The sequence below is a fragment of the Muntiacus reevesi genome, chromosome 8 (genome assembly GCF_963930625.1).
Source record: "Muntiacus reevesi chromosome 8, mMunRee1.1, whole genome shotgun sequence".
Classification (NCBI taxonomy): domain Eukaryota; kingdom Metazoa; phylum Chordata; class Mammalia; order Artiodactyla; family Cervidae; genus Muntiacus; species Muntiacus reevesi.
Genome location: NC_089256.1, coordinates 14,252,060 through 14,278,264, shown reverse-complemented (window position 1 = coordinate 14,278,264; position 26,205 = coordinate 14,252,060). Strand labels below are relative to the sequence as shown.

At 46.2% G+C, this 26,205-nt stretch overlaps 1 protein-coding gene across 1 annotated transcript in view; it reads left to right on the top strand.

Moving 5' to 3' along the window:
- The window catches only part of EPHB1 (EPH receptor B1), a 318,420-nt gene that overhangs the window by 148,923 nt on the left and 143,292 nt on the right, over window positions 1–26,205 (top strand). The window contains exon 3 of the mRNA XM_065942387.1: window positions 9,827–9,982. Within this exon, the coding sequence (XP_065798459.1) occupies window positions 9,827–9,982 (156 nt within the window). The remainder of the gene's footprint in view (window positions 1–9,826; window positions 9,983–26,205) is intronic.

The window sequence follows — 26,205 nt, the reverse complement described above, 5'->3', positions numbered from 1 at the left end:
TTTCTTTTCCTACATTGTCACTGGGAGAAACAGAGAGAACAGGGGACAGCGATGTTTTTTTCTGGGTGTGATGACTCACCAGGTCTGGCTGTCTGTGTGCGTGCAGGTGGCCAGCCCTGCCCCAGCCACAGAAAGAGCGAGGGTGGCTTCTCGTCATTGTCCAGCCTTGAGAAATGCAGTAAGAAGTCACCTTCGTTTATCTTAAAACTTGGTCATAAATTATTTTTTTAAGGGAATCCATCAAGGTCTGTGTTAGGGAATACTTAAAAATAAGGCTTTTCTCAAAGGGTAAAATAAACACTTCAGTTGGAAAATGTGGGAAGCCACCTGACTGCAAGCATATGTCCCCGTTGCCTGCTGCCCAGAGAAACCAGATTGACAGTGCTTTCAGAGCGTTGGCAGGCAGGCTCTGACGTGGGTGGGGACAGGGCCTAGAGATGGGGCATCTGGGGATTCCCTGCCCACCCCCTCCCCTGACACAGCAGTGGGAGCCTAGGCCTGGCAGCCCTGTTGCCCAGAGTGTCTGATCAGGAGAGGCCCATTGGAAGATCTGAAGTGATCTGACCCTCATTTCTGCTTTGTCGAGTCCCGGGGACCCTGAGGAGCATCTCGGGTGATGGGGAGGGAAGTGGGGAGGCCGTATTCCCTTCAATGAATCTGTCCTGCTGCTGGCAGCATGCTTCTGCTCTCTGCTCAAGGACAGATCCCTCCTTCCCCTGCTCCACCCCTAGCATGTGCTCACCCACCTCCTTCACCACCTGGCTGTGACATTAGCTTTTCTCCAGGAGGCCTTGCTTTGCCCCTGGAGCCCCACATCTGAAGAATTCCGTCTTCACTGGCCATCTGCTGCCTATGGATCAAGGGCTCCTCCAGGCCCCCTTCTACATCTGATTCCCTGCATGTCTGCCCTCACTCCTCAACAACAGCCCTCTCCTCTCCCAGTGTAAAGAAAGTGACTCTCTTATGTCTAACTCAGGGCACACAGGAAGTACCCCTCAAATGAATCAAGCTTATAAAAGGGGAAGGGCGCTGTCAGGCTAAAGCTTAAGAAGCAGTTCCATGGGGCCCCCAGCAGCTACTGGCTGTCCAGGTGGCCTGTTGGGAAGGCACTCGGGTAGCATTGCAACGTTCAGGGTCCAGTGACATCGAGTAGCTGGGTGCTGGGTCTCCAGCTAGAGGCCCCTCCCCAACCCTGTCCAAGGTCCTGAAAGATTCCTGGGTGAAGGCTCCTCCTTCACAGGGTGAAGGGCCCTGTTTGCTGGCTGGTGGTGGGGAGCAGACCCAGCCAGCTCCAGGAGGAGCTCCCACCCCACCTTCCCCATTCTTCCCTTTCCTAATGTCACTCTCAACCCCCTCAAAGTCATAGGGAAAGTGAACTCAATGCCAGGGTATAGGGTTTTTAAAAGAGAACTCCGGGAAGAGGAAAATGCCTGGTCCAAGTAGATGAAGTGTGGAGGGCAGGCTTTCTGGCATTGGTAGGAAAAGTATGGGTACAAGCCATCACCAGGTCACTTAGCCCAGTGCCTGACATCCAGTGGGGCCTCTGTGCATACCGTTGGTAAATAAGGGAGGCCCAGTTAATTACCAGCTCCTCCTCTTCTAATGACTTTTGACCCTGTTCCCACTACCCCAGTGATTATCACTCTTTCTGGGCTTTTGTGTTTCTCTTTAACTGTCCCCCACTCCTCTGACCCATTCTCTTCCCAGCAGCCAGTGTGAACTTTCAGACACAAAAAATCTGATTGTGTTTTTCCCCCAGTGTTAAACTCAACAGTGGCCCATGACCTAAGGATCAAATCTAGGGGCTGACATGAGACTCAGCCTCCTCATCAACTGACCCCTGCCCACTCCATATACAACAATGGATCATAGAAACATTGCTCACAGTTTATGGACTGAGTCATATTTTTTTCTCCAGGGCCTTTGCACATGCTGCTTTCTCCACATGAAGGGTATTCTGTCTCCCCTCACTAACCCACTTTACCTCTGCAACCTATTCAGCTTCTATTAATTCTTTATATCTTTACTTAGGTGTCAGATGTCTGAGACCCTCCCAGCCTCAGTTAGTACCTGATCTGGCCTCCTACACTGATTCCCTCTGTTGGAATTTCCAGTTTAGAGTCTATCTTCCTCCACTAGGAAGTCAGCTTCATAGTGGAGGGCTCTTTGTGTGTTTCATCCACTGGTAGATCTCAGTGCCTACCATGGCTCCAAGTTTATATTAAGTGGCCAATTTAAATACTCTAAAATGAATGATAGTTGAAAACATTCAGTCTGGCTCCTTGTAGAAAACACCTAGCTGCTATTTATTGAGGAGATGCTACATTCCAGTATGTTTGCATATATTATACTGATCATCACAGAACTGTAAGAAGGAAGTTACTCTAATGTCCCTGTATACAGGGTTAGGGGCTGAGGTTGAGGGTTAAGTACCTTGCAAAAGATCGCATAACCAGGGAGTGGCAGTTTTCACAGACCCCAAGGCCAGGATGTTTCTCCTCTACTTGGAGATCCTAGAGCAGCAGTTCTCAAACTGGAGCTGTGTCAGAATCTCCTGGAGGGCTTTCGAACACTCAGATCACTGGGCCCCACCCCAGCATTTCTGGTTCAGTAGATTTGGAGTGGGGTCTTGGATTCTGAAGTTCTGCAAGTTCCCAGGTGCTGCTGCTGATGGCGCTGGTCTAGAGACCACAGGTTGAGAATCGCTGGCCTAGGTCATAGAAAACCCCTGGGTTTGCTTTACACTCTCCCACTACCCAAACACTGACTTGGGCCAGTGTTTGCAGCCCTGAATTCCCTGCTGAGAGGCTCTGATCCCCAGTCCAGTCCCTCCCCAAACCTGGTCTTGGCTGTGCTGTGCCCTGCTGTTCCCTAGGAATAAGGCACCATCGATGACAAGGATCTGATTTCTGCCCCTCCTCCTTGGGACACTGCGCTCCTGTTTGTCATCCTTCAGTTCTGACCAGTGATGTCCCCATTTCACCAAGGCTAAGCGCCCCTGACCCTGACCCCACATCTTTAACAACTTCCCTGCTGATTGACGTGTTCTAGGCTTGCTGCTGCTACTGCCTGAGCCGCTTAATAGCACTGGAAGTTACAGTCTCGCCTATGTCATGGTGCCTGCAGCATTCATCAATTTCAGCAAGTGTCACTAAGAGTGATACGAGTGTATGACACAGCTAAGTGTTCCCTCTGCACAGGCTATTACTGCTGGCACTGGGCCCGTGAAGGCAGGGGCTGGTGACCCATTTGGCCCTATGTATGCAGGTCGACACACCTGCATGCCCCAGCCCACTTCCCGTTGTGGCCCCATGAATGCTGTGTGTGCCGGGCAGCCCCTACTGCCAGGTTCCCTCTCCCTCCAAGCTCCCCAGGCAAGTGCTGTCCCTGTTTTCTCCGAGGCGTGGGGTACTCTTTTCCCTTTGCCTTTTCCCTTTGCATTTCTGCATCAACTTTTGCCTATCCTTCAAGGCCTGTGCATGTGCCACCACCTTTGTGCCACCACAAAGCCAATGCATGTGTCTACGTGGAAGGCCTGTGCTCAGTACCAGGGAGAGGAAAATGCAAAGAGGGAAACACCTGGCATCAAGCTTTAGAGATCTTGCCATCTAGTGCAGTATTTGGATGATCCGACGGGTGGATGCCCAGAAACCAATTCTCTGGGCAATGTGTTGCCCTCACTATGAGGGAATGTGGGGGTTTCACAAGGCCTGGATCCCGCTGGGCTGTCCTGAGATTGTTCAGGGAGACCCATGTCTGGGAAACGAACAGACTGCTGATGACACAAACAAGAAACCCCAGCACACCTCCTTCCCCAGAGCTTCACGCCTGGAGGTCCAGAGTCAAGAACCCCTGGGGTCAGCCTCTGTAAAGTGAAGATGAGGGAGGCATTGGGTCGCAGGCATGAGTGTACAAACAGGGCTCACCTGAGGCCAAAAGACCTCAGAGAAGAGCCTTGCAGAGCTGTGCCCAGGCCCTGCAGAAAGGGCTTGTCCCCGCCCCCTGTCCCGCCCACCACGCCCATCCTGGGGCTGCAGAGGTGTGTCTCAGCCACTGCCCACCCCAGCGGGCTCCTCAAGAGCAGGAGCAGTTTCGAGAGGAAAGGGGAGGTTGAGAGGCAGTGAGCTCAGGGCTGTGAACCTCTTTCTTCTTCACCAGGAGCAGGAGCCTCGCCCCTCTCACTGTCACCCCGAGAGGCAGGCACACCTCCCCAGCCAGCTGCTGAGCTGCACCTGCCTTGAGAAAAAGGCACCCGGTTCTTAAACAGGGGATGAATATTCATTGGCATGAACCTTTGCAAACTCATTTGGGGAAAAAAATTAGATCAGGGGAAGTAATCAGATTATTAAAAAGAAAAACCAAGGACAGAAGGCGGCGGTGGAGGGAAGCATCGCATTTAAAATGCACGGAGAGATTTCCTTTTCTGCAGAGAAGCTGTGACCCCCTGGACCATGCACCGGGAATAGTTAAGCTCTCCCACATTCCTGCTGCATAAAAATGTTTCGTGAGGCCTCAGTAGAGGGGGAGGGGTAGAAGCAATGTGCACCCTCCAAGTACAAAAATTATAAAATAATGTTATGAGGTTTTCATTTTATCTCTCTTGGATATCAAGAAAAATTGTGAGAGCTAAAGAGGCTCTGGTGAGTGCTGAGTGACAGGTTAAAGGGCTCCAATAAAGATTAGATGGTCCACTATCTCCTGAGGAAATTGCATAAAAGTGGTTATTCCCTCTTGCTTCTATTAATTTCCTCTTCCTGGCTGCTTGGAAATGCTTCATAACCTGATGCTGCAGATGGGGACGAGAGGCGCTTTCCATTATCTCAATCACTGCACTGTTTATGAGACACTTAATCTGTTTCTTTATAAAGTAATAGTACTGTTGGTGATGGATTTAGTGTCACGGGGAGGCTGCGTGCAGAGAGGGGAGGGGCGGGGGTTCTTGAGAGCATTGTAAGCTCTAGATGATTCCTTACATCCTGAGGCTCTGAGAAGTTGGGTGGGTGTTTCAAGGTGCCCTTCTGGATATCCGCTGGAGGTCACATGTACCAGTCCCTTGTTGCTTGCAGGGGTAGAGAAATGCTGCGTACTTTGCTTGGGGGATGGAAAATACACACAGGCTTAGGGACCTGGTACTCATGTCTTGTCTGCTGCTCTCTGCCAGAGTCAGGGGCGGGGAAAGATGTGTGTGCGTGGTGGGGGCGGGGGTACCACCTGAAAGCTGCATTTACCTGTCTGAACCGTGATCCTCTGCAATGGAGTCAATGGAAGTCAACACCCCTTTTCTTAAGGAAACAAAGCAATCTGGGCTGTGCTAGTGTCAGAAACGTACAGCCCTCCAAGTCACAGGTGTCCCTCGGACAGAGGTCTTGTGGGAATACACAGCAAGGCCCTGCGGCTCCTCCTTTCCCACACACCTCCCGGAATAGTGATGAAATGCTCCCGGTGGAGATGGGCCTGGGCACTCTCTGACCTAATTTCCCTTTCTACCTCTCCTGTTCTTCCACCTCTGCCCTTCGAGTTTTGTCGTAGCCTCCTTGAATTTCACCTGTTAGTTGCCACCGGAAAATGCTTCTTCTGGTCCTCATCTCATAGTGGGGGATCCTGCAAGTCAAGCACTTCCTGCCTGACCGGTCCCCCCACCCCCAAGCTTGTGCACACACACTGATGGTGTTGTGTGGGAATAAGCCCGCATTCCTTTGCCTGCTCTCTCATCCCCCAAGGAAGGGCCCTTCCCGCAGTCTGTCCCCTACCCTCTGGGCCTGCTCACCTAGATCTGTAAAATTTAGTTGAATGAGAAGTTCATGATTGTAGAAATAGTGCTGATCATATTTTAATCAAGAGAAAGGCAACCCCTGAGTTTTGAAATGATATTAATGCAAGTAACTGTGTTATCAACTTCAAAATTGCTTGACAATTTTGGATATGTGCTTGATTAGGTGATCACATCATTTAATTATTATTTTTTTGAGCCTTCAGTCAGGTGTGTGTAGCGGCCAGAGCCCCTACCATTCTCCACTGTGTTACTCTCAGCCACTTTATGTACTCAGATGACTTCTCTGGGCTGAGGCCATTGCTTCTGCTTCCCTTGGTCTAAATTTTTTTTATTAGACTTTAACAGCAGCTCCATGCTTTTCCTCAAGGGGTAGCACAAATTTCTTATTTATTTTTCTATGTTAAATTTCTAGTAAAGTAACAATCTTATTAACTTCTATTTCTTTTCAGTGATGTCTGATACAAGATGAGTTGAAAAAGGTTTTGTGGACTAGCCTAGCACTCTAAGCATTATTTAAAGCATTAATTCTATGAGAAAATATAGCCCAAGTATGCTGACAAGTTAGTCTAAATGTTCAATAAATGAACCTAGGAATACAGCTTCTTTATAAATTAGGGAACGCCTAGACATAGATTTTAAAACAATATTAACTTATGAAATCTGAATATTAATGAGATTCATCTATTTTGTGATTATCGATAACATATATGTTACAGATATAATGATTCTCCCATTATACAAAACAGAAGTAATCTGTGCAGAAACACATTTTTCCATTTGGTCCCAGGATTGATTTGCCCACTTTGGGACTCTAAGCTTTTCAATCTTAAAAGAAAGCTTGTTTTTAAAAGGAACAGGAAAAATGAAGGCAAAGAAGAATTAGCACTGTTTAACTCTTACTCAGCCTAGGTAAATTTTCATATTTGAGTTTAATAAATTCTAATGACCTGTGGGAGTTTTTGTGAGAAGTGTTAAATTTCTTTTTTATGGATTCTTTATACAGATAAACAAGATGAGGATGGCATAACTTGCTAGTGATCACCCAGGTAGTATCCAGCTGAGCCAGGAATTGGACCCAGGACTGTTGCTAAGTGGGGATGGAGTCTTGCCCCCTCCCAAGGCCTTTCACCCCAGCCCTTCTCTGAACTTCTCTCTTTTGAAGTTCAGCTTGGCTCCTTCTCTGTCATTGCCCCCCTCTGTGGAATCACCTCGTTCTGGAGTCACCTCATTCTGGTTCTGCCTTCCTTCAGCAGAGATCTCAGAGGAAGACACTTTCTAACTCCCTTGTTACTTGTGGACATTAGGATGGCTGTTTATGCTGTTAATGTATTAAATGTAAAGAAAGAAGGCTTTTAAATGCTGGAAAGAAAGTGAAAACACCTTGTTTCTCTTGGACTGATACATTAAGAAAATTACTTGTGGCAGGGCTCCAGTGAATGCATGAGTCACCATGCTCCCCTGCCCCACTTTCCAGGCGAAGAGCTTCTGCTGTGTTTGGGCAGCACAGGCCTGGGATTTACATGTTCTCTACCCCCAGAATTGGATGAGGCAGTAATGCTGGGTGATCCACAGTAGAAAAGGCCAAGTGCTTCTCACGGGTGAGAAGGAAGAGAAGTGGAAAGGAGAAAGGGAAAGATGAGGAAAGAGAGGGAGAGACTACTGTGTGGGCCTGAAAGGATAAATCTGCAAGTCAAATTCTAGGACGCTTTGGGTGTACCGTTCAGTTTTCCTTTGGTGTTTTATTTATTAAGCCTTTAGTAGAGATTTCAGGTTTTTTTTTTCTTTTTGCTTTCTACCCAGAGGTTTCTTTTGAATGTGCTGAGATTTGTAGCGAGTGGCCCGTTTTTACATGAGTTACAACAGAAATCTTTAAGATAAGGTTACTGAAGCATCTAGACAGTGTTTACCCCAGTGTGTTCCATGGAACTTGAATCCCAGGAGATGTGCTTCAAAGTAGGGTTTCTTGGTGAGAAAATACAGCATTTTATATCCCATTTTTGGAACTTCTGGAAAATTCTTACTAAAACATGAGATGACCTTTTTAAATCCACAGATTCAAAGTGTCTGACTGCAGACCCCTTTTGTGAGTAGCAGGTGTTAACAACCCAAAGGACATGGACTCCTTGGAACACGCTTGAGTTACGTCATTCCAGAACATTCCATGACAAAAATTTCCTCCCATTCAAGATGAGCTCCTGCCCCAGGCACTTCCAGAGTGGCCAAAACCCTTTAGCTCTCTTCAAATAAAGGGGTGAGAAAACTTATCCAGCATAGGAAACAGTTCTTTCTTGTCTTTGTAGAAGAGATGTGGATATTTTCCAAATAGTTTATATGTATATCATCACTGTTACTTCTCCCGCTGTGTGATTCTAGGCAACTTTTTTTTTAACCTTTCCGTGTCCCAATTTCCTTATTAACAAAATGGAGCTAATAATAGCTATCCCATAGAGGAACGCATGTAAGCACTTAACAAGAATGTTAACAGATGGTGGCTACTGCTACTGTTAAAAAATATTCTGCACTTTCCAGGAGGGAACAGTTTATTTGGGAAGATGAGCTTTGTATAAGCAGAAACCTTAGTAGTGGAACTTCTGCTATGGCGATGATCACATGCGTGCATGCTAAGTCGCTTCAGTTGTATCTGACTCTTTGCAGCGCTATGGACTGTAGCCTGCCAGGCTCCTCCATCCATGGGATTCTCCAGCCAAGAATACTGGAGTGGGTTGCCATTTCCTACTCCAGGGGATCTTCCTGACCCAGGGATTGAATGCACATCTTTTGTGTCTCCTGCATTGGCAAGCAAGTTCTTTAGCGTTAGTGCCACCTGGGAAGCCCCCTGGCAGTGATCAGACAGTATTGTGGTGTGTGACTACACTGGATCAGGAACTCCTTGAGGGCAGGTTCTGTTCTCAGAATTCCCTGGATCAAGTTCTTAGCAGGATCATATTAAGTGTCTGTTGAATGAATTAGTGAAGTATGTAAGAGAACCAGTTGACCATGAAATTAGTTTTGCTTGGTCTCAAAGGAGGATAAGCCAGAGCAGGTTTCCTGGGGACCAGAAGAGTCAGGAGCTGAGACAGTGAGAAAGCGCTTGAGGGAAGCAGAGAGGCAGGGCCAATTTTCTGAGGAATCAGCAAGGCAGGAACCAGATGTCTGGAGTCAAAGGTCTCTGGAGATGAGGCATGGTAAAAGCTTGAGGAATGGCCTAGAACCGGACTTCTGGGGGCATGGCTTTTCACAGGCTGACCCATGGAGAAAAGAGAATAAGTGCCTTATGTATGTGGACAGCTCTAGTGGGCATTGGGTTGTACCAGGCGTTCCCAAACTTCCCCACTGACATGTACATGATAAATGACACCAAGTGCATAACACATTCCCTGGTGCACTGCCTGTAAAGCCATCCTTCTTTGCCCCACCCCCACCTCCAAGCGTTTCAAAATGCAATTAAGGAAGAATGATGTTGTTAAGTCAGTAACCTTGAAATCACTTTAATTTCTTCTTAAAGAATCACTCATGAATTTCAGCACTTTACCATCATTCATAATAAGTGTTAACACAGCTCACAGTGTCCCTCATGTGTGTTGCAATGTGACATTTAAGAACCATAGGTCCAGCCCATTGTCAACCAGGGCATCGTTCCATCTGAGTGCCAGTGGAATTCCTTCACTGAGTGGATCAGGGTAAGGCCCTGACTGTTAACCAGGTGGAAGAGGGAGGGGATAACCATTTATAGAGCACTTATGCCTCAGACACTGAGCTACACATTATATTCATTTTCTCAATTAAATCTCTCGACACATCTGAAAGGGAAGAATCATTACTCATATTGTTCAAGTGAGAGAGGCCATTGGTACTTGGAAAATATATTTCACTAAGGATGTTTGAAGACTTGGAAGTTTTAAATAGGGGTTTCCTCTATCTGAAATGCTCACTTTGAGCAATGGGATATCTCAGTGTCCTTTAAGGGGGCAGAATGGTTCATTTTCCAGTTCCGGGGAAAGGCCTCTGTGGCCCCTCTTCCGTTAATTCTAAGAAGGCATCTTTATTTTCCAGCTTGTCCTGCAGGGATGTTCAAGGCCAGCCAGGAAGCTGAGGTCTGCTCTCACTGCCCTTCCAATAGCCGATCCCCTTCAGAGGCGTCTCCCATCTGCACCTGCCGGACCGGCTACTACCGAGCGGATTTTGACCCCCCAGAAGTGGCATGCACTAGTAAGTGTATAGTAGGGGCTCTGGGCTGGGGAGTTTGATTGTCTGATAGTGCAAGTGGTGGGCCTGGGGCAGGGAAGACTTAAGACACCTTTCTCTAATTGCAAGGTACAAAGCAGAAATACTGACTGTGGTGCTGAAATGGACAGCTCCTTGCTGAGCAAGCAGGGCCCCTCTATCAGTAGTACTGGTCAAGACTATGTTCTTTCTTTGTCCCCTCCTCCCAGATGAGAGGGCCTTCCTCCTACCTGAGCAAGACAATTTCTGTCCATCAGATGGTTAAAAATGTCAAATGGAGAGTTCTTTGAGTGCAAAATCAAGGTACACCAAGATGTTGGAACAATTGCTTGTAACCTCCAGTCACCTCCTCCGAGAAGATCACTTGGTCTTCACAGCTGAGAATATCCTGTCTTTTCACTTGGCTTCCTGTATCTCTGTGACCAGGCTCCCCTTAGAGCTCTCATGATTTTACTAATTGTGTAGTAAAAATTTTCTTTTTTTTTAAACATAGATTTTTATAAAACAACATTTGTTATAGTTTCAGATTACAAGGTTAATGCATGTTGACTGGAGAGAATTTGAGCAGAAAAGAGTAAATATGAAAATAAATGCAACCATATTATCTATATCGAGAGGTAACCACTGATAACTTATTGTGGCAATGGAGTAGATTCTACTGAACATTCAATGGAGAAGTGAAAAGAGACTCTAACGTGATTAACACTTTTAAACAAAAATTCCTATTTAGCAGTAGCCATTGATCCCAACCATTGCTTCCCACTTTGTCTGCCAGCTGCTGATTTTTCTCTGTTTCAACTTTTTTCTCGTAAGGTATCTAAACTGTTCCCCACCCAGCCAGGCTCAAGAAACCTTCGTCTGCCTCTAAGTATTTCTGCTTTTTAAACTTTATCCGGGAGTATTGGCTAAGTGGTAAAGAACCCACTTGGCCATGCAGGAGATGCGGGTTTGATCCCTGGGATGGAAAGATTCCCCTGGAGAAGGAAATGGCAATTCACTCCAGTATTCTTGCCTGGGAAATCCCACGGTCAGAGGAGCCTGGCGGGCTCCAAAGAGTTGGACTTGACTTAGCAGCCACAGTTGCTTTACAATGTTTGTGAGTTTCTACTGTACAGCCGAGTGTCCGGTTATCCTTCACTCGTCTTTTTGGTTACCCAGTGAAGGTCCTCGTGTGCCAGGTGCCTGTATGGTACATCCACGCCTCTGTCAAATGACAGGACCAGAGTCTAGCATGGATGCCTGAGGCAGAAATTCCAGGGGCTGGGGTCTGTGCATCAGCCCCACCACTCTCCCACTCTCTGCTGTAGAGGGAGGGGCAGTCATCTTGCCAAAGCTGGAGTGGGGCAGCTCTGCTCCCTGCGGAGGGCTGGAGGAGGGGAGAGTTTCCCCACCCTGTTCTCCCTCATAATTCGCCCTCAGGCGGAGATCAGAAGCATGTTTATCCCTGCACAGCACTTTCAAGAACTCCTCTCCTAAGTGTGGCAGGCCTAAAACAGGGATACTTTTCCCTTTCAGTATTCTTGTTGCATTCAGGAGTCAGTGCTCCAGGTTAACCTCTAATTATGCTGGAACTTTCTTCTGTGTTGGGTAATGTTGCCCAGATTGCTCCGAGTAAGGACCTTTCCTTCCCCTCCTCTGACCAAACTCCTTCCGCCCACCCCAGTATAGAAAGACATGGAGGAAACATTTCATACATATTTGCAGTTTGATGGGCAGAAAAAAATGACTGAACTCCAGGTAGAATTTCTGAATTCTGGCCTTGCAGTATATATAACCTTTGCTGGATAAAGAAGAAGAATGAAAGTGTCTTCTAGATCAAAGTTCTGAGGTCAATCAATGCTTATAGATTTGAACTGAGAAAAAGCTCATCCTTTTGTAAATTGATTTTTTCCCAGATCTCTCTGGGTTGATATGAACAGAAATGGTTCCATTTCTGCTGACTGGAGTCCCAATCTTCCTTTTGTGGTACCCCTGTACTGATTTCTGAGGTTCCTCTGTGTGTCCCTGTGAACCTGATAAGCATGGTTTCATGTACTTCTTTAGAAGCCACTTAGGCCCAATCTCTGCTTCCTGGATATCCAGACTAAGGACCAGTCTCCATGATTGCCAAAATCCAGGTTCTCACAGCTTCCATCCTGAAAACATTCCCCTCCACTCTCATGGACCCTCTCTCACTGGCCAGCCTCCCTCTGCAGATAAACTCATGGAAATAAAAGTCTGGGACCCCAGCTTCCAACTCCAGCGTACACACACTATAAATCCATCCAGCCCCCGAAGAAGGCCACCTCGAGAGAAGGTAGGGCGATGACAGATGTGAAGCTCATTGCTATATAGCACCTCTCTCTTCTACCTCTCACTTGACATCTCCCTTTTCTCTCTCCGTCACCTGACCTGATGTGCTTGAGCCAACAGAGCTGATTCCTCGTATAAACAGGAGCGTCCAAGAGCCTTCACTCTGCACACTGTAGACTTTCACTGCCCACTGCTCACCCCTGTCCTGAGTCCAGCTCATTAAACTCAGACCTCTCAAGCTTTTCTCTCTTGCACCGGTATAGCTGGCTCTAAGTTAGGCACACCTTTCTAGCCCCTATGTCCCACCACAATCTCCGCATCTTACCCAGAGTGGGGAGGTGAATGCAGGGCTTGTCAGGATGTCAGGGTGTGGAGGAATGTCACCAAATCAGAGTCCCAGTTGCCTGTAGAGGTCTGGCCAAGAGCAGCTCAAGGACGCATTGTCCAGCTCCAGGCTCTGGTTGGCAGGGGCCAGCAGTGGGTAAGAGGACCCAGAGGCTGGGCTGGCTGGCACACAATGCTAGGCAAAACAAGTGTAAATAAACCTATTATTTTATTGAGCCTCATTATATATTTGATTTATTGTGTGCCAGGGAAGTACTGTATGAAAAAGTCAATTTGTTGGCTTTTATAATCTCATTAGGGTTTCCTTTTAAAGCATTCTAATTGGAGGTGCCATCTGTTCTCTTAAAAAGGCATCGCACATCACCAGTGTAAATAATTTTTCAGATACAAGGAGTATATCTGGAGCTGTGGAGGCCAGGCACAGTGCTGCCCCATGGCCTAGGGTCTCAGCTGGTTCTGCAGGTGGAGCAAGGCAGTCAGCATGGGCCCAGCCAACTGATAGAGGGTGGTGGGGGTGGGCAGGGCCCAGGTGGAGCAAGGCAGTCAGCATGGGCCCAGCCAACTGATAGAAGGTGGTGTGGGTGGGCAGGGCCCAGGTGCTTGTTCACTTCACAAGTGCATACCTCTGTCCAGGCAAACAAAGGATGGTGATGGCCCAATGAGGTGCTGGGAGGAACCAGGCAAAGGGGAGCTCTGTCTTTCTAAAATATATAGGACGGCAGGTGTCTACAGTGTTCAGGTCTGGGATGTGATGGGGGAAAGGGACACAGTGTGGGAAGCCTCCAAGAGCCTAGGCCTCAGGCATGGTCTGTTGCCACTGTCGTTTAATGAGGTTGTATCAATAGTTGTTCACTGACAATACTGGACATTTTACACAAAATTTTGTGATTTAAAATGTACTCTTTTACAAGGCTAAAAATATCTGTAGTTTGCTAAAAAATTGATGTTTTTATGACTCTTGCTAATCTTGTGAAACAAGCACCACATATATATTCATATATATTTATTGTATTTTTTATAGTGTTCAAAGTTTTAATTTATTCTAAATTAATCTAAACATTTAAAATGCATGACAACGTTCATAGCCCTGTGCGGGCATTTCTTTATTTTCTTTCTAATCTCCGGGGAGAACCTGGGATCTCCTTGACTGCCCCAGCAGCCCTAAGTGTCCAGCCCTGCTTGACAAAGTTCATGGATTCAGCAGGATCTTGGATGCACCCCAAGGCTGTGTCAAAGGGCTGGAGTGGGCTTTTAGTGAAGTCAGAGAAGAGGGGCATAGGGAGCTGTGTGAATGAGTCTGTGATGATGTTATTGCTGCTGATCTTGGACACCCAGCTCCCTTCTTCCTTCTTCTCCATCCTCCTCGAGTCTCTGCCAGTCCTGGCATTCTGGATCTGCTGCATCATACCTGGCCAGCTGTCTCCTTGTTCTGCCATGGCCCCATGTGCTCATTTTCAGGAAGAAGCCTTGTTCTCAGCAGAGTTTGGTGGGAAGGAAGGGAGGACCGAGAAGACTGATGTAAGGGTTTAGGGTCCAGTGCTGCAGCATGTCAGGGCTACCCTCAGACAGAAGGACAACCTAAGCCATGATGGGGTCAGCTGAGAGCTGAGGCATGGCTAGAGGCAGGTCACAGATCACAGGCGACACCACCCCCACCCCAACCCCTGCTAGCAGAACCCCTTGAAAGAAGCTAGGCTATATGAAGTGCTCAGTGAGGACCACCTTTAATGAGGAGGAATTATCAGTAGGCTACTTAGAGAAGTGGGCAGGAGGAGAGGTCAAAGGGAATGTCCAGCCCCACCAGCCAGGAAGGGTTGCAAAGACTCTAGGCTGGGGAGCTGGAACTCTGAACATCAAGATTACTGACTTCAACTGAGGAAGTTGCTCACCTTTCTCCTTCTGCTTCCTCCTCCTGAAGCCCCCTGGGCAGTCTTGGCACCCCAAATTGCCCCAATCTCCTTAAATAGGTCCTGGAAAAGCTGATTGAATCACTGATTTGCATGTAGCATTGGGAAGGTGGGCTTGGCACTTCACAGACAGAAGTTTGAATCTTATCTCTGTCTCTTACTGTTTCTGTGAATTGAACTAATCTCTTACCTTTCTTACGTTCTGTTGTTTTCTTCTCATGACCTCATAATAATGCATGCTTCTCTGGGTTGTTATGAGGATTAAACAAAATCATATTATGCAGTCTTTGGCTCAGTGCCTGGTTCATAGTAAACTGTCAATCAGTGTTAGAACTTGCTTTGGTTACATCCCTGGAAAGTGTGAAGATTGCAGCAGATATGGAAGCTTCCAGCATGATTGGAGATCTAAAAATAAAAATGATGTCCTCAGGGGGAGAACAGGTTTGATGCCAGCCCCAAGTGTCACAACAGGATCTATCATGCAGTTCAGATCACAGTCACCATTCACCTTGGCCTGGAACTCTCAATGAAAACAAATGAGAAGGTGACGGCCACTGGGAGTGGACAGGCCGTCGGAGGAGGGAGCCGCAGACAGAGCATCTGAGGATTCCAGGTGCAGCTCACCTCCAGAACTGAGAGATGCTGAGAAACTGGGCAGGAGCGGTGGCTGAGGAACTGGGCTCTCAGTTCTCAGGGAGCAGGGACTCCATGACTCCTCAGGGTCAGACCCACTTCTTTCGCAGGAGGGTCTCATGGTCCTGGAAGTGTGATGGGTGGGCCAGCAGGAAAGAGGTGGGAGCCAGGAATGCATGAGGAAGTATGCAGCCCTGTGAGCACCAAAATACATGTCTTCAGTTTTAAGTAATTTCTATTTATGGGGGAAGAAATGGAAAGGAGGAATTTATGAAGCAGGTGAAAATAGATAATTATGTCTTATAAAATTGCTGTCTGTGAAAAACTATGTGAAAGGATTGGTGTAAAAATAATTGCCTTGTTACATTTCTGACCACAAAAACCCTTTTTTTCTCCATCACCCACATGGGAGAAACTTTGATGGATCACAGAGACAAGCTAGTGCTTGTCTTGTTTCTTTATTTCTTCTTCAAATGCACTGGGTTACCTCTGAAGTTTTGATCATAGAGGTGGAGTGTTAGAAGGGGCTCCAGAAATTATCATCCTATACCGCTGTCCTCTCTCTGGGAGACATGTTGGCGGGCCAGTCCCTGTGGTCCTCCGGTGACCACCTTTGACTTTCCTCCTGACTCAGAGAGGCTGAGCAGCAAGGCAGGCATGTTGGGTGTAGATCCTAAAGTGTGTGGCCTGGGACATGTGACATCTTCTGTGAACTGGGGCTTCTTATTGGCTGAATTGGGCATGATGGAACTCAGATTAGGAGGTTGTGGGAATTAATGACAGGATGTCATGGCAGCCCCAGGATGAACATTCACGACTGTCTGCCTCCAGTGCCACGATGTCACACAAATTGAGAACTACACTTTGGTAGCTCTTAGGAGGATGTTGGAGATGGCCATGGGGTGATGGAGATTTGCTGTTACTCTTGCTCTTGAATCTGTCTCCCATAGCAAAGGAATTGAGTCCACTCTTCCTTCTCTCATCTCTGCCTATCCCCATTTCTCTCTATTAAGCTCATGTTTCATTCTTTGTTGGCAGCTGTTAACCTCTTTCATCCCAACTGTCCCAGGGCAGCAGAGTGGTCCCTATGATAGAGGGAACATAGTCCTTGGATGGACTGCCCAGGAGTGTGGCATTGCCCAAACTTGGTCTTTCTAGGCAGGATAAAGAAGAGGGGAGCAGGACTCAGGGGATGGAAAGGGCCTTGAGATGACAGAGAAAGAAGGAACTCCTCTGCAGCCAGTTCTGATAGTCTTCATGCCTCTGTGAAAAGTCTGTAAGGCCATCAGATCATAACCTTCTTCCACCGATCCTGGGTCCTGCTGGCTTATGCTTGACAAGATGGCCAGTAATGGTTTCCTTTATAGCAGTTGTTTTTAGATGCAGTGCTTGGACAAGCAGCCTCAGTGTCACTAGGGAACTTGTTAGAAATACAAATTCTCACCTGTCTCTAGACCTCCTGAATGAGGTACTCTGGGGAGGGGGAGTAGGGAGAAGAGGAGGCAGAGATCTGAGTGTTAACAAGCCCTCCAGGTGATTCTGAAGCTCACTAAAGTTTGAGAACATTGCTTTAGAATTAGGTCATGTTTCTCTGTCCTCTGCTTTATGACTCCTGGGGAAAAAGGCCACTGAGTGAATTCCTGCCGAGTGGAATCAAAGCACCTGCTCCTCCCCACCAGTGTCTTGTATAGCAGACTGGAGAGATGGGGGGTTGGGAGGGTATGAATACATACCCGAGGAAGAAGAGAAGAGGAGTGGGTGTGATGTGAGTGTGTGTCTGCGTTGAGTGTTTCAGGGGAGGATCTCACTAGTTCTCAGAACCACCCTCACCTGCTCTGGCTCAGTTTCCATTCCATTCTCTGTCTTGGGTGGTGGGAGCAGTGATGGAGGAGAGAGAGTAGAGATGAGAGAGCACCGCCTTGCTGGAGCAGGCTCAGGGAGGATGGAGGGGAAACTGAAGCAGAAGCAAAGTGACTGGTGACTGGTGGGGACCGGTATCCTGAGCTCAGATGGAGGATCAGGTGAGCAGAGTGATGGGGTGATGGGTCTCACCCCTCAGATGGTCCTTCTCATCACCTAGTGAGAAGGTCCAGAGGTAGCCTCTGGGTGCCATCATTTCAGGGAGGGACCCTTTAGTCCAATAGAGCAGGAAGCTTCCCCTAGGGCGACAGCACTCCACAGGGCACAGGAATCCAGTGTTATAAACTGGGAACTGCTTGCTCACATGCCAACACATTGGGGATGATGTTAAATACTTCCCCAAAGCCAACCTTTTCAAAAACACGTTTCTCTTCATCTAGGAGTTGCAACCTATTAAAAGAGGGCTACTTTACTCAAGGTTAGTTTTACTCATTCATTACTGATCAGGGCTTTAGGAAAAGTTCCACAGTGTGCCCCTTTCTGTAGGTAAAGGAGCTCCTTGATTTACCCTGGTATGTGATCCACGTAAAAACATATCATTTGTACTTTTGAAGTGGAGGTAATGTGTGTTTTCCTTGAGGTGAAATTCCAACAAGGGTCATGGAGGAACAAGTGTCATGGGGTAAGCTGTTTCTCTGAGCACCTGGATTCGGATAGTGTATACACCTGGATGTAGAATTGAGGGCATGTGACAGTGAGCTGAAAGCTATTTATAGCTGTCACTGCTGTTTCAAGAAGGGTCAGCATTGCCTGTGTATTTGGGCTTTCACACTTCTATAGTCTACAATTTCTTTTCACAGTTGTTGGGCCCAAGTGAATATAACCCTTAGGAGGCATCATGTAGCTCTAAGTTTTAAGCTAATAGCTGGGCATAAGCGCTGACATTTCTGTTTCAGTTTTTCATCTTAAGAACATTTCGTCTTATGGGCATTTGGAGTCACAGATTATTAACACTTTGAGTGGCCTTCTAGACCCTGCCTCTCAAACTTCTCCCTGGTGTCAGCCTCATCTGTCCAACAACCCTGAGAAGTGGTCATTTCATTTTTAGCTTTCTGAGTGTTTGTGATGACAAACAGCTGAATTTTTTTTTGCAGGGTGGCTCTACTCCATTGCTAGGCAGCCATCACCTATCACTGTAAGAGAGAGCTTCTGCACCTTGGATCAGGCACTGCCTTCCTCCCCTCCTCACCCCTGGTCCATCACAGAGGAGCAGTGTCCTGCAAGTGGAACCTTTGGTTCCATTGCTTATGAACAACTTTCTCATCCTTCCTCAATCACCTACTGTAGGCCAAACATCATCTGCTCCCTAATGTGCATGATTTCCTGAGCCTCAGTGTCCTGGCTGCCTATTCTGAATCTCTCACATTTATCAATCCAACTCTTAAAATATGGCAGCCAGAATGAAACGTATGACCCTGACCTCCAAGAAGGGTCCAAAGAAATTTGGTGGCTCTTCTGAGACTGAGATCCTGTTGATTGTTCACTTCGGTGCAGCCTCTCAAACCATGGGCTCTGATCAGATATTTTTACTTCCAAACATTCAAAGTTTTTGTTTGTCTCTTCGGGAGATACTGCCCATCTGGGTCTTTTCTTTCCCGCACTTACATGTATAACTTCAGACCTTTCAGCCTTAAGGGTTTGGGCACTGTGCTCTTTCAAGTATACACCATTTTGAAAACTGATTTCAACTGACAAATATTAGCATAATTGGTTGAGAGTGTGGGCTTTGCGGTCTGTGCTCTAGAGTTGAGTTCAAGCACTGCTCTGACACTTTCCAGCTGTGTGATGTGGGGCAAGTGACATAGCTCTCTGTCTCCATTTTCTCATTCATAAAGTGGGTGTAGTGTTAGCATCTGCCTCACTGTGTTGTCAAGGGTATAAATGGAGTAATATTTAGAACACTATTTAAAACAGTGTTTGGCATACAGGATGCAGTCAATGAAAGTAAGCTATTTTGTTTTACTACTATTATTGGAGTTGTACACTCTGCTTTTGTGCTATTTTCAAAGCAGCTTGAATCCAAGCACTGGAATTATCATTTAGCTAACATTTCTTCCTTTGGTACACAAGTATCTGTGTACTTTTTTCAGTTACTGTCCTTGAAATCTAGGTACATTGTCTATATTCTTTTTCTCTAAAGGCTCATAAACTTTTAGACAAAGAAACAATGTCATTTGTCCAGACTTATACTTAGAGGAGCACCAAAAAATTGATGCTTTTAAATTGTGGTGTTGGAGAAGACTCTTGAGAGTCCCTTGGACTGCAAGAAGATCCAACCAGTCCATCCTAAAGGAGATCAGTCCTGGGTGTTCATTGGAAGGACTGATGCTGAAGCTGAAACTCCAATACTTTGGCCACCTCATGCAAAGAGTTGACTCATTCGAAAAGACCCTGATGCTGGGAGGGATTGGGGGCAGGAGGAGAAGGGGACAACAGAGGATGAGAAAGCTGGATGGCATCACCAACTTGATGGACATGAGTTTGAATAAACTCCGAGAGTTGGTGATGGACAGGGAGGCCTGGCGTGCTGCGATTCTTGGGGTCCCAAACAGTCGGACATGACTGAGTGGCTGAACTGAACTGAATACTTAGAGGCCCATTCTGGGTTTTGTCACTGTTTCCTTAAGACTCAGAAAGCATTGATTTAACTATGAAGTTTCAGAAGTAGGAGGGGATTGAGGCAAAATTTATTCATTTAATCTACTCTCTTTTCTATTTTGAAAATCAGAACAAAGTTGTCTAATGCATGGCTGTAGGATTCACTGTTGCCCTGAATGCTCCTTGGTGGCCTTCAGGCAATGGCTTTGATGTCTAATTTGCAGGTTTTGGTCCCAGGCGGGGCTGGCCTGGGATGGACGCTTGAATTGGATGGCAGCTGTGGCTCAGGGTTCTTAAATCTTCCCTGCTCTAATTCTCCTCCTCAAAAGAGGAGACAGTCAGAGGCATGTGGCTGTACATCGTCTCTCTTCTGCCAGCATCTTCATCCCCAGGAAAGAAGGTGCATGCTCTGAATCTTCTATTCAGATCTGTTCAGGTGTAGGGCTTTCTCCGTCCACTGGACTGGATGCTGTTGACATGATGATCTGATTTTTTTAATCCCCTCTGAGGACTTACATGGTAGGTGCCCAACATAGCCAAGTGGTAAGAGGCCTGCTGTTGGGATCAGGCAGACCAGACTTCACTCTTGACTCTACCCCTCTGTTGCTGTGGTTCCTTAACCTCTCTCAAACTCCATTTCTTTTCCATAAAATGAAGATATTGTTTATCATTGTGCCAAGTTGTGGTGATGTATATACCTAACTCAGCATCAGATGTATTGTAAGGTCTCAAAAACTTGTCTGTGTTTTGGTTATTATGAATATGGTTTGAGTCATATCTGGATTGCACATTCCAAAATCAGAACAGAAAATGTGGGGTGGGTGGGGGGAATGGGCATTTTAGAGCAATCACTTCTGGAGAGTTATCCTAGGTTGACTGGAATCTTATACCATCATGCCCATCTTGACCCCATCATGATGTGATCACAAGTCCATATATTGCTGGTGTAGACCATCTTGGTCCCCAGCCACTCACAGGTGATCCCCAGATGTGACTAGGGTCCTGGTTCCCCTACTCCCTCCTTCTTCCATCCATGTAACCCAGAATCAGATCCTGATCCAATTCTGACACCAGAGGCCAAGCCCAAGTCCCCTAGGGGGGTTAAGTCTGGGACTCACTCCTAGACTTTCAGCCAATTTTCTCTTTGCAATCAGCTTTCAATTTCACCACTGCCAATCAGTCCTGGTACCATACGAGCCTACTACACCTCTCTGTTACTGATCATTAAGCTTCCCTGAGGGCTGGACTCAGAACCCACCCTCAACTCCATTACACTGGGTGGGGTTCCTGGCTCCACCCTCTTTTTCATTCTCTGACCTTCTAGCTGCCATTTTAGAAACCTGGCACTAGCCAACCCTTTCTCAAATCATGAGCGTGATCTTCTATATCCCCTGACTGGTAAAAACATGTGAATGAAACAAAGCAGTTAGAGCCAGAGACCCACAGATGTCACTGATGGCTTTGCTTGGGTGTGACCAAGACCAGGGGCTCCAGGCGTCTTTGACTCTCCTAGAAGGAAGCCAGTCTCAGTTAGCATAAGGATGTATTCTGAACACTGTCCAAGTGAGCAAAGCTACCTGTGTAATTAGTGAAGTACACTGACTGGAATTGTACGAAGAGGTATTCCTGCCAGGAAGATTTCTCAATTGTATGGGAAATTGGGTAAGTAGAAAGAAATGAGTCTTGTAGTCAGTGTGAGCTTGTCCATACTCTTTGAATTATGTGTGGCATAGGACCAGGACACTAGCATTTCGTAGCGATTTATTTTGAAACTCTGTGTTGGTCTTCTGAGAAAATTTCCATGCAATTGGCTGTAAAGTACACATTTGGGGTTGAAAAGGGGTTGGCTGTGGGCTTAAAGTCTAGACTCCCCAGTGGGTAAATGATCATGGATGATTTTGCGCAGACAGAGCAGGCTCCAGTCTTAAGTCAACTGTGGAAGGACCAGTATTCCCTCCAAATTATGCCAGAAACTACCTCTGCCAAGCACAACCAAGGTGCTCTGACTCTGAGACCACATTAAGAAGAGTGAATGGTCTCAGGGGTTGATGGGTATAGGGCCAAATGCCACTTGGACACAAAGGTCCCTCTGTCCTCCCTTCCCATTCTGTAGAGAGAAGGTTGAGGCAATGGTGGTCATGATGTTTTGTTTCCCCCATCTCCTCATGGCTATGGGCTTAGACTTGCAAGAAGATGTCTAAGGGGGTTTTTGAGCAGATCCTCTGGATTATCACCAAGCTCTGCTCACCTTGTAAGTGGCAGTAAAGGATGCTCAGTGCTGTTGAGTGGAAAGAGACCAGCATGGCACCTGTGTAGTGAGATTGAGATGCAGCTGGCTGCAGATCAGATTGAGATGCAGCTGGCTGCAGCTGGCTGCAGATCCAGGCTGGCTGTGCTGCATCAGACATGCCGAGAAGGTGGGCGGTTGGGGGAGGGGGCAGTGGGAAGCCAGGTCACCACCAAGACCTGCCAGTGCTCAGTGAGGAAAGTTAGAAAGCCACTCTATTCCCCTCAAGGATGCTATTTGCTAGCCAGCACAGAGGAACTTTCACATGAGGTGAAAAGTCACTGTACTGTGAGCAAAGGGTAGGCTTTGTGGTCATTCCAGTGAAAGGGCTGCAGGCAGCTCTGTTAAGGTCAATCACACCCATGCCTGCACCCCAAGCATGGTGAAGGCTGTGCACCACCATAGCCTATGGCTAAGGCCCTTTCTGAGTGGATCCCAAGTACCATGTGCCTGGTACCCCTGGCCACAACCAACTGGATCAAGAGCACAAGCAAGTAACAGTACGTCTAACATGATAGCTGGTGCTGATTAAGCCCTGATGTGGATTTTCTCAGTTACCCTCACAGAATATAAAGTGGTACTACTGTTATTCCCAATGTATAGATGAGAGAACTGACGTCCAGCATGGCTAGTGCCCTAGCTCATGCATTTGTTCGTGGGTGGCAGGGCCTGATTTCTGCCCAGACCTGACCAGGTAGAGCTCCTTACCCTCAGGGCTAGGCTTCAATCCTTAGGAGGGCGCTCCATTGCCTCTGAGATGGCCTGACCCCAAACTAATGCTGCTGCCCATTTGAGACAGTGAAGGACTGTGTGTGTGATTGGTCTAGTGTCATCTTGTGAGCTCTAAGGAAGTGGCTTGGAAATGACCTTCAGCAAGACTGGGGAAGAGAGGAGAATTGGTGGGTGGGGAAAGCAGAAGATGAGGGAGGGGGGACAGTCGGGGAGAGGGGAGAGGATGGAGGCACTGTCACCTCTGCTGTGTTATATAGTCCCCCATAGGTGGTCAGCACAGCGTTTCACTAATATAAATAAAAATGAAAATGCTCAGCATAGCCTGAGGGCACACAAGCCTATATTTGTGGAGGAAATTAACCTAGAAATAGAATTGCTGGGTTGCTGGGCACATATACTCAGAAAGCCAATCAAAGTGCTGTCCCAGAGGACTAGGACTTGACCAAGTGACACCCCCACCAGTGGTGTACATCTTGCTTCTACACCCACGGGCTCAACTGGGTGTTATCAAGACTCAGGCTTTAGCCAGTTTGACTGACCTCCTAAAAATTTTGACAGTGTTTCCCTTAGTATAAATCACTGTCTTTTTCATACATTTATTGACAAATTTATTTTGTCTCCTGGAAATTGACTGTTCTTGCCCTTTTTCTGTTTTTAAAAATTGACTTCTAGATGCCTGTCAATTAAATGTGACATCTTGTCTCCCAGCCCTCTTCTGTGTATGTGCCCAATCATGTCCAACTCTTTGTGACCCTATGGACCATAGCCTTCCAGGATCCTCTGTCCATGGGATTTTCTAGGCAACTGGAGTGGGTTGCCATTTCCTCCTCCATTAGATCTTCCTAACCCCAGGATTGAACCCATGTCTCCCGCATTTCCTTCACTGCAGGTGGTTCTTTACCTCTTGAGCCACTTGGGATTGTGCAGTCCTCTACTTATTTTTAACTCTATGAATACATTTTTGGCATTTTTGAGATTTTTAATTTTTGAGCTTAAACTTGACCTTTTTTTATTTCTGATTTGGGGGATTTCAGTCTTGACTTTTTGCCTGGGTTTTGTGTATGTCTTCCCCACTTTAATATATAAAAACACTCTCATTTTATTTTAGTTCTTTATATGGTGTTTAGTTTTAGCTCCTTCCTTCATCTAAAACTTAGTTTGTGTAAGACCTGATATTGGTATTCTTATTTCTCTTATTAAAAATAGCATCCCATCAGCTCCATCTGAATTATCCAAAATGTTAGTGAAATGCCTCTTTTGTTACAGACTAAGTGCCTGTCTCTACTCATCTATATTCCTTACCATTGATTGTTTAGTCTTTTCTGGCGCCAGTTCTAAGCTGTTCTGAAGATAGTAGCTTTGTTGTATATTTCAATAACTGGTAAAAGAAGTCTGTACATATTATTCATTTTCAAAATGTCTTGCCAACTCTTAAACATTTTTATCTGCAAGATGAACTTTGAAATCAGCTTGGCACAACTCATTAATCAATCCTATTACATTGGGACTGGGAAAGCACTGAATATATGGGTTACTTTGGAGATGACTGTTATCTTTAGATCTACATCCCTTCTTCCAGGAGCATGTGTTCAAGTCTTCTTTTAGGTCCTTAAGTAAAATTTTATAGTTGTCTTCATACAAGCATTCTACAAGCCTTGTGAGATTTAATCATATGAATTTTATGGGATTTGTGGCTATTGTGAATAGGTAATTTTTTTTTCATTATATTTTTCAAAGAGGTTATGATTACCATTAGCAAAGGACTTCCTGGTGGTGGGAATAGTGAGCTTCCCATCACTGGAGAAATCAAATAGAAGTTGGTCAACCAGGTAGGGACAGTAGAGGGCATTCACCGCCATGGACACACTCTAACCTCCAGGATTCCTTCCCATGCCAAAAATGAGTGTGTCTATGACATGTCAGAATCAGGACTTGATTTTGGATGACCCATACCTTCCTGGGAGGTATACCTGCCTTTTTCAACTTTTCTTTTTGTTCTCTTGACCTTGAATTGTTGTCTTAGGATCCTGGGCCTTTTTTTACACCCAGAAAGAGGCAACACAAGTCTCTTTTAGAACCACATAGGGCGGTGCTGGGATTCAGTCACTCAGTCATGTCAGATTCTTTGTGACCCCATGGGCTGTAGCCCATCAAGCTCTTCTGCCCATGGGGTTCTCCAGGGAAAAGTACTGGAGTGGGTTGCCATTTCCTGACACAGGGGATCTTCCTGACCCAGGGGTTGAACTTGCATCTCCTGTGTCTCCTGCATTGGCAGGTGGATTCTTTTTTTTTTTTTTTTCCCATTTATTTGTTTATTTATTTTATTTTACAATATTGTATTGGTTTTGCCATACGTTGACTTGAATCCTCCATGGGTGTACATGTGTTCCCCATCCTGTACCCCCATCCCACCTCCCTCCCCATCCCATCCCTCTGGGTCATCCCAGTGCACCAGCTCTGAGCACCCTGTATCATGCATCAAACCTGGACTGGAGATTCGTTTCACGTATGATAATTTACATGTTTCAATGCCATTCTCCCATATCATCCCGCCCTCGCCCTCTCCCACAGAGTCCAAAAGACTGTTCAATACATCTGTGTCTCTTTTGCTGTCTCACATATAGGGTTATCATTACCATCTTTCTAAATTCCATATATATGCATTAGTATGCTGTATTGGTGTTTTTCTTTCTGGCTTACTTCACTCTGTATAATAGGCTCCAGTTTCATCCACCTCATTAGAACTGATTCAAATGTATTCTTTTTAATGGCTGAGTAATATTCCATTGAGTATATGTACCACAGCTTTCTTATCCATTCATCTGCTGGATGGACATCTAGATTGCTTCCATGTCCTAGCTATTATAAACAGTGCTGTGATGAACACTGGGGTACACGTATCTCTTTCAATTCTGGTTTCCTCTGTCTGTATGCCCAGGAGTGGGATTGCTGAGTCATATGGCAGTTTTATTTCCAGTTTTTTAAGGAATCTCCACACTGTTCTCCATAGTGGCTGTACTAGTTTGCATTCCCACCAACAGTGTAAGAGGGTTTCCTTTTCTCCACACCCTCTCCAGCATTTATTGCGTGTAGACTTTTGGATAGCAGCCATTCTGACTGGCGTGAAGTGGTACCTCATTGTGGTTTTGATTTGCATTCTCTGATAATGAGTGATGTGGAGCATCTTTTCATGTGTTTGTTAGCCGTCTGTATGTCTTCTTTGGAGAAATGTCTGTTTAGTTCTTTGGTCCATTTTTTGATTGGGTCATTTATTTTTCTGGAATTGAGCTGCAGGAGTTGCTTGTATATTTTTGAGATTAATCCTTTGTCTGTTGCTTCATTTGCTATTATTTTCTCCCATTCTGAAGGCTGTCTTTTCACCTTACTTATAGTTTCCTTTGTTGTGCAGAAGCTTTTAATTTTAATTAGGTCCCATTTGTTTATTTTTGCTTTTATTTCCAATGTTCTGGGAAGTGGGTCATAGAGGATCCTGC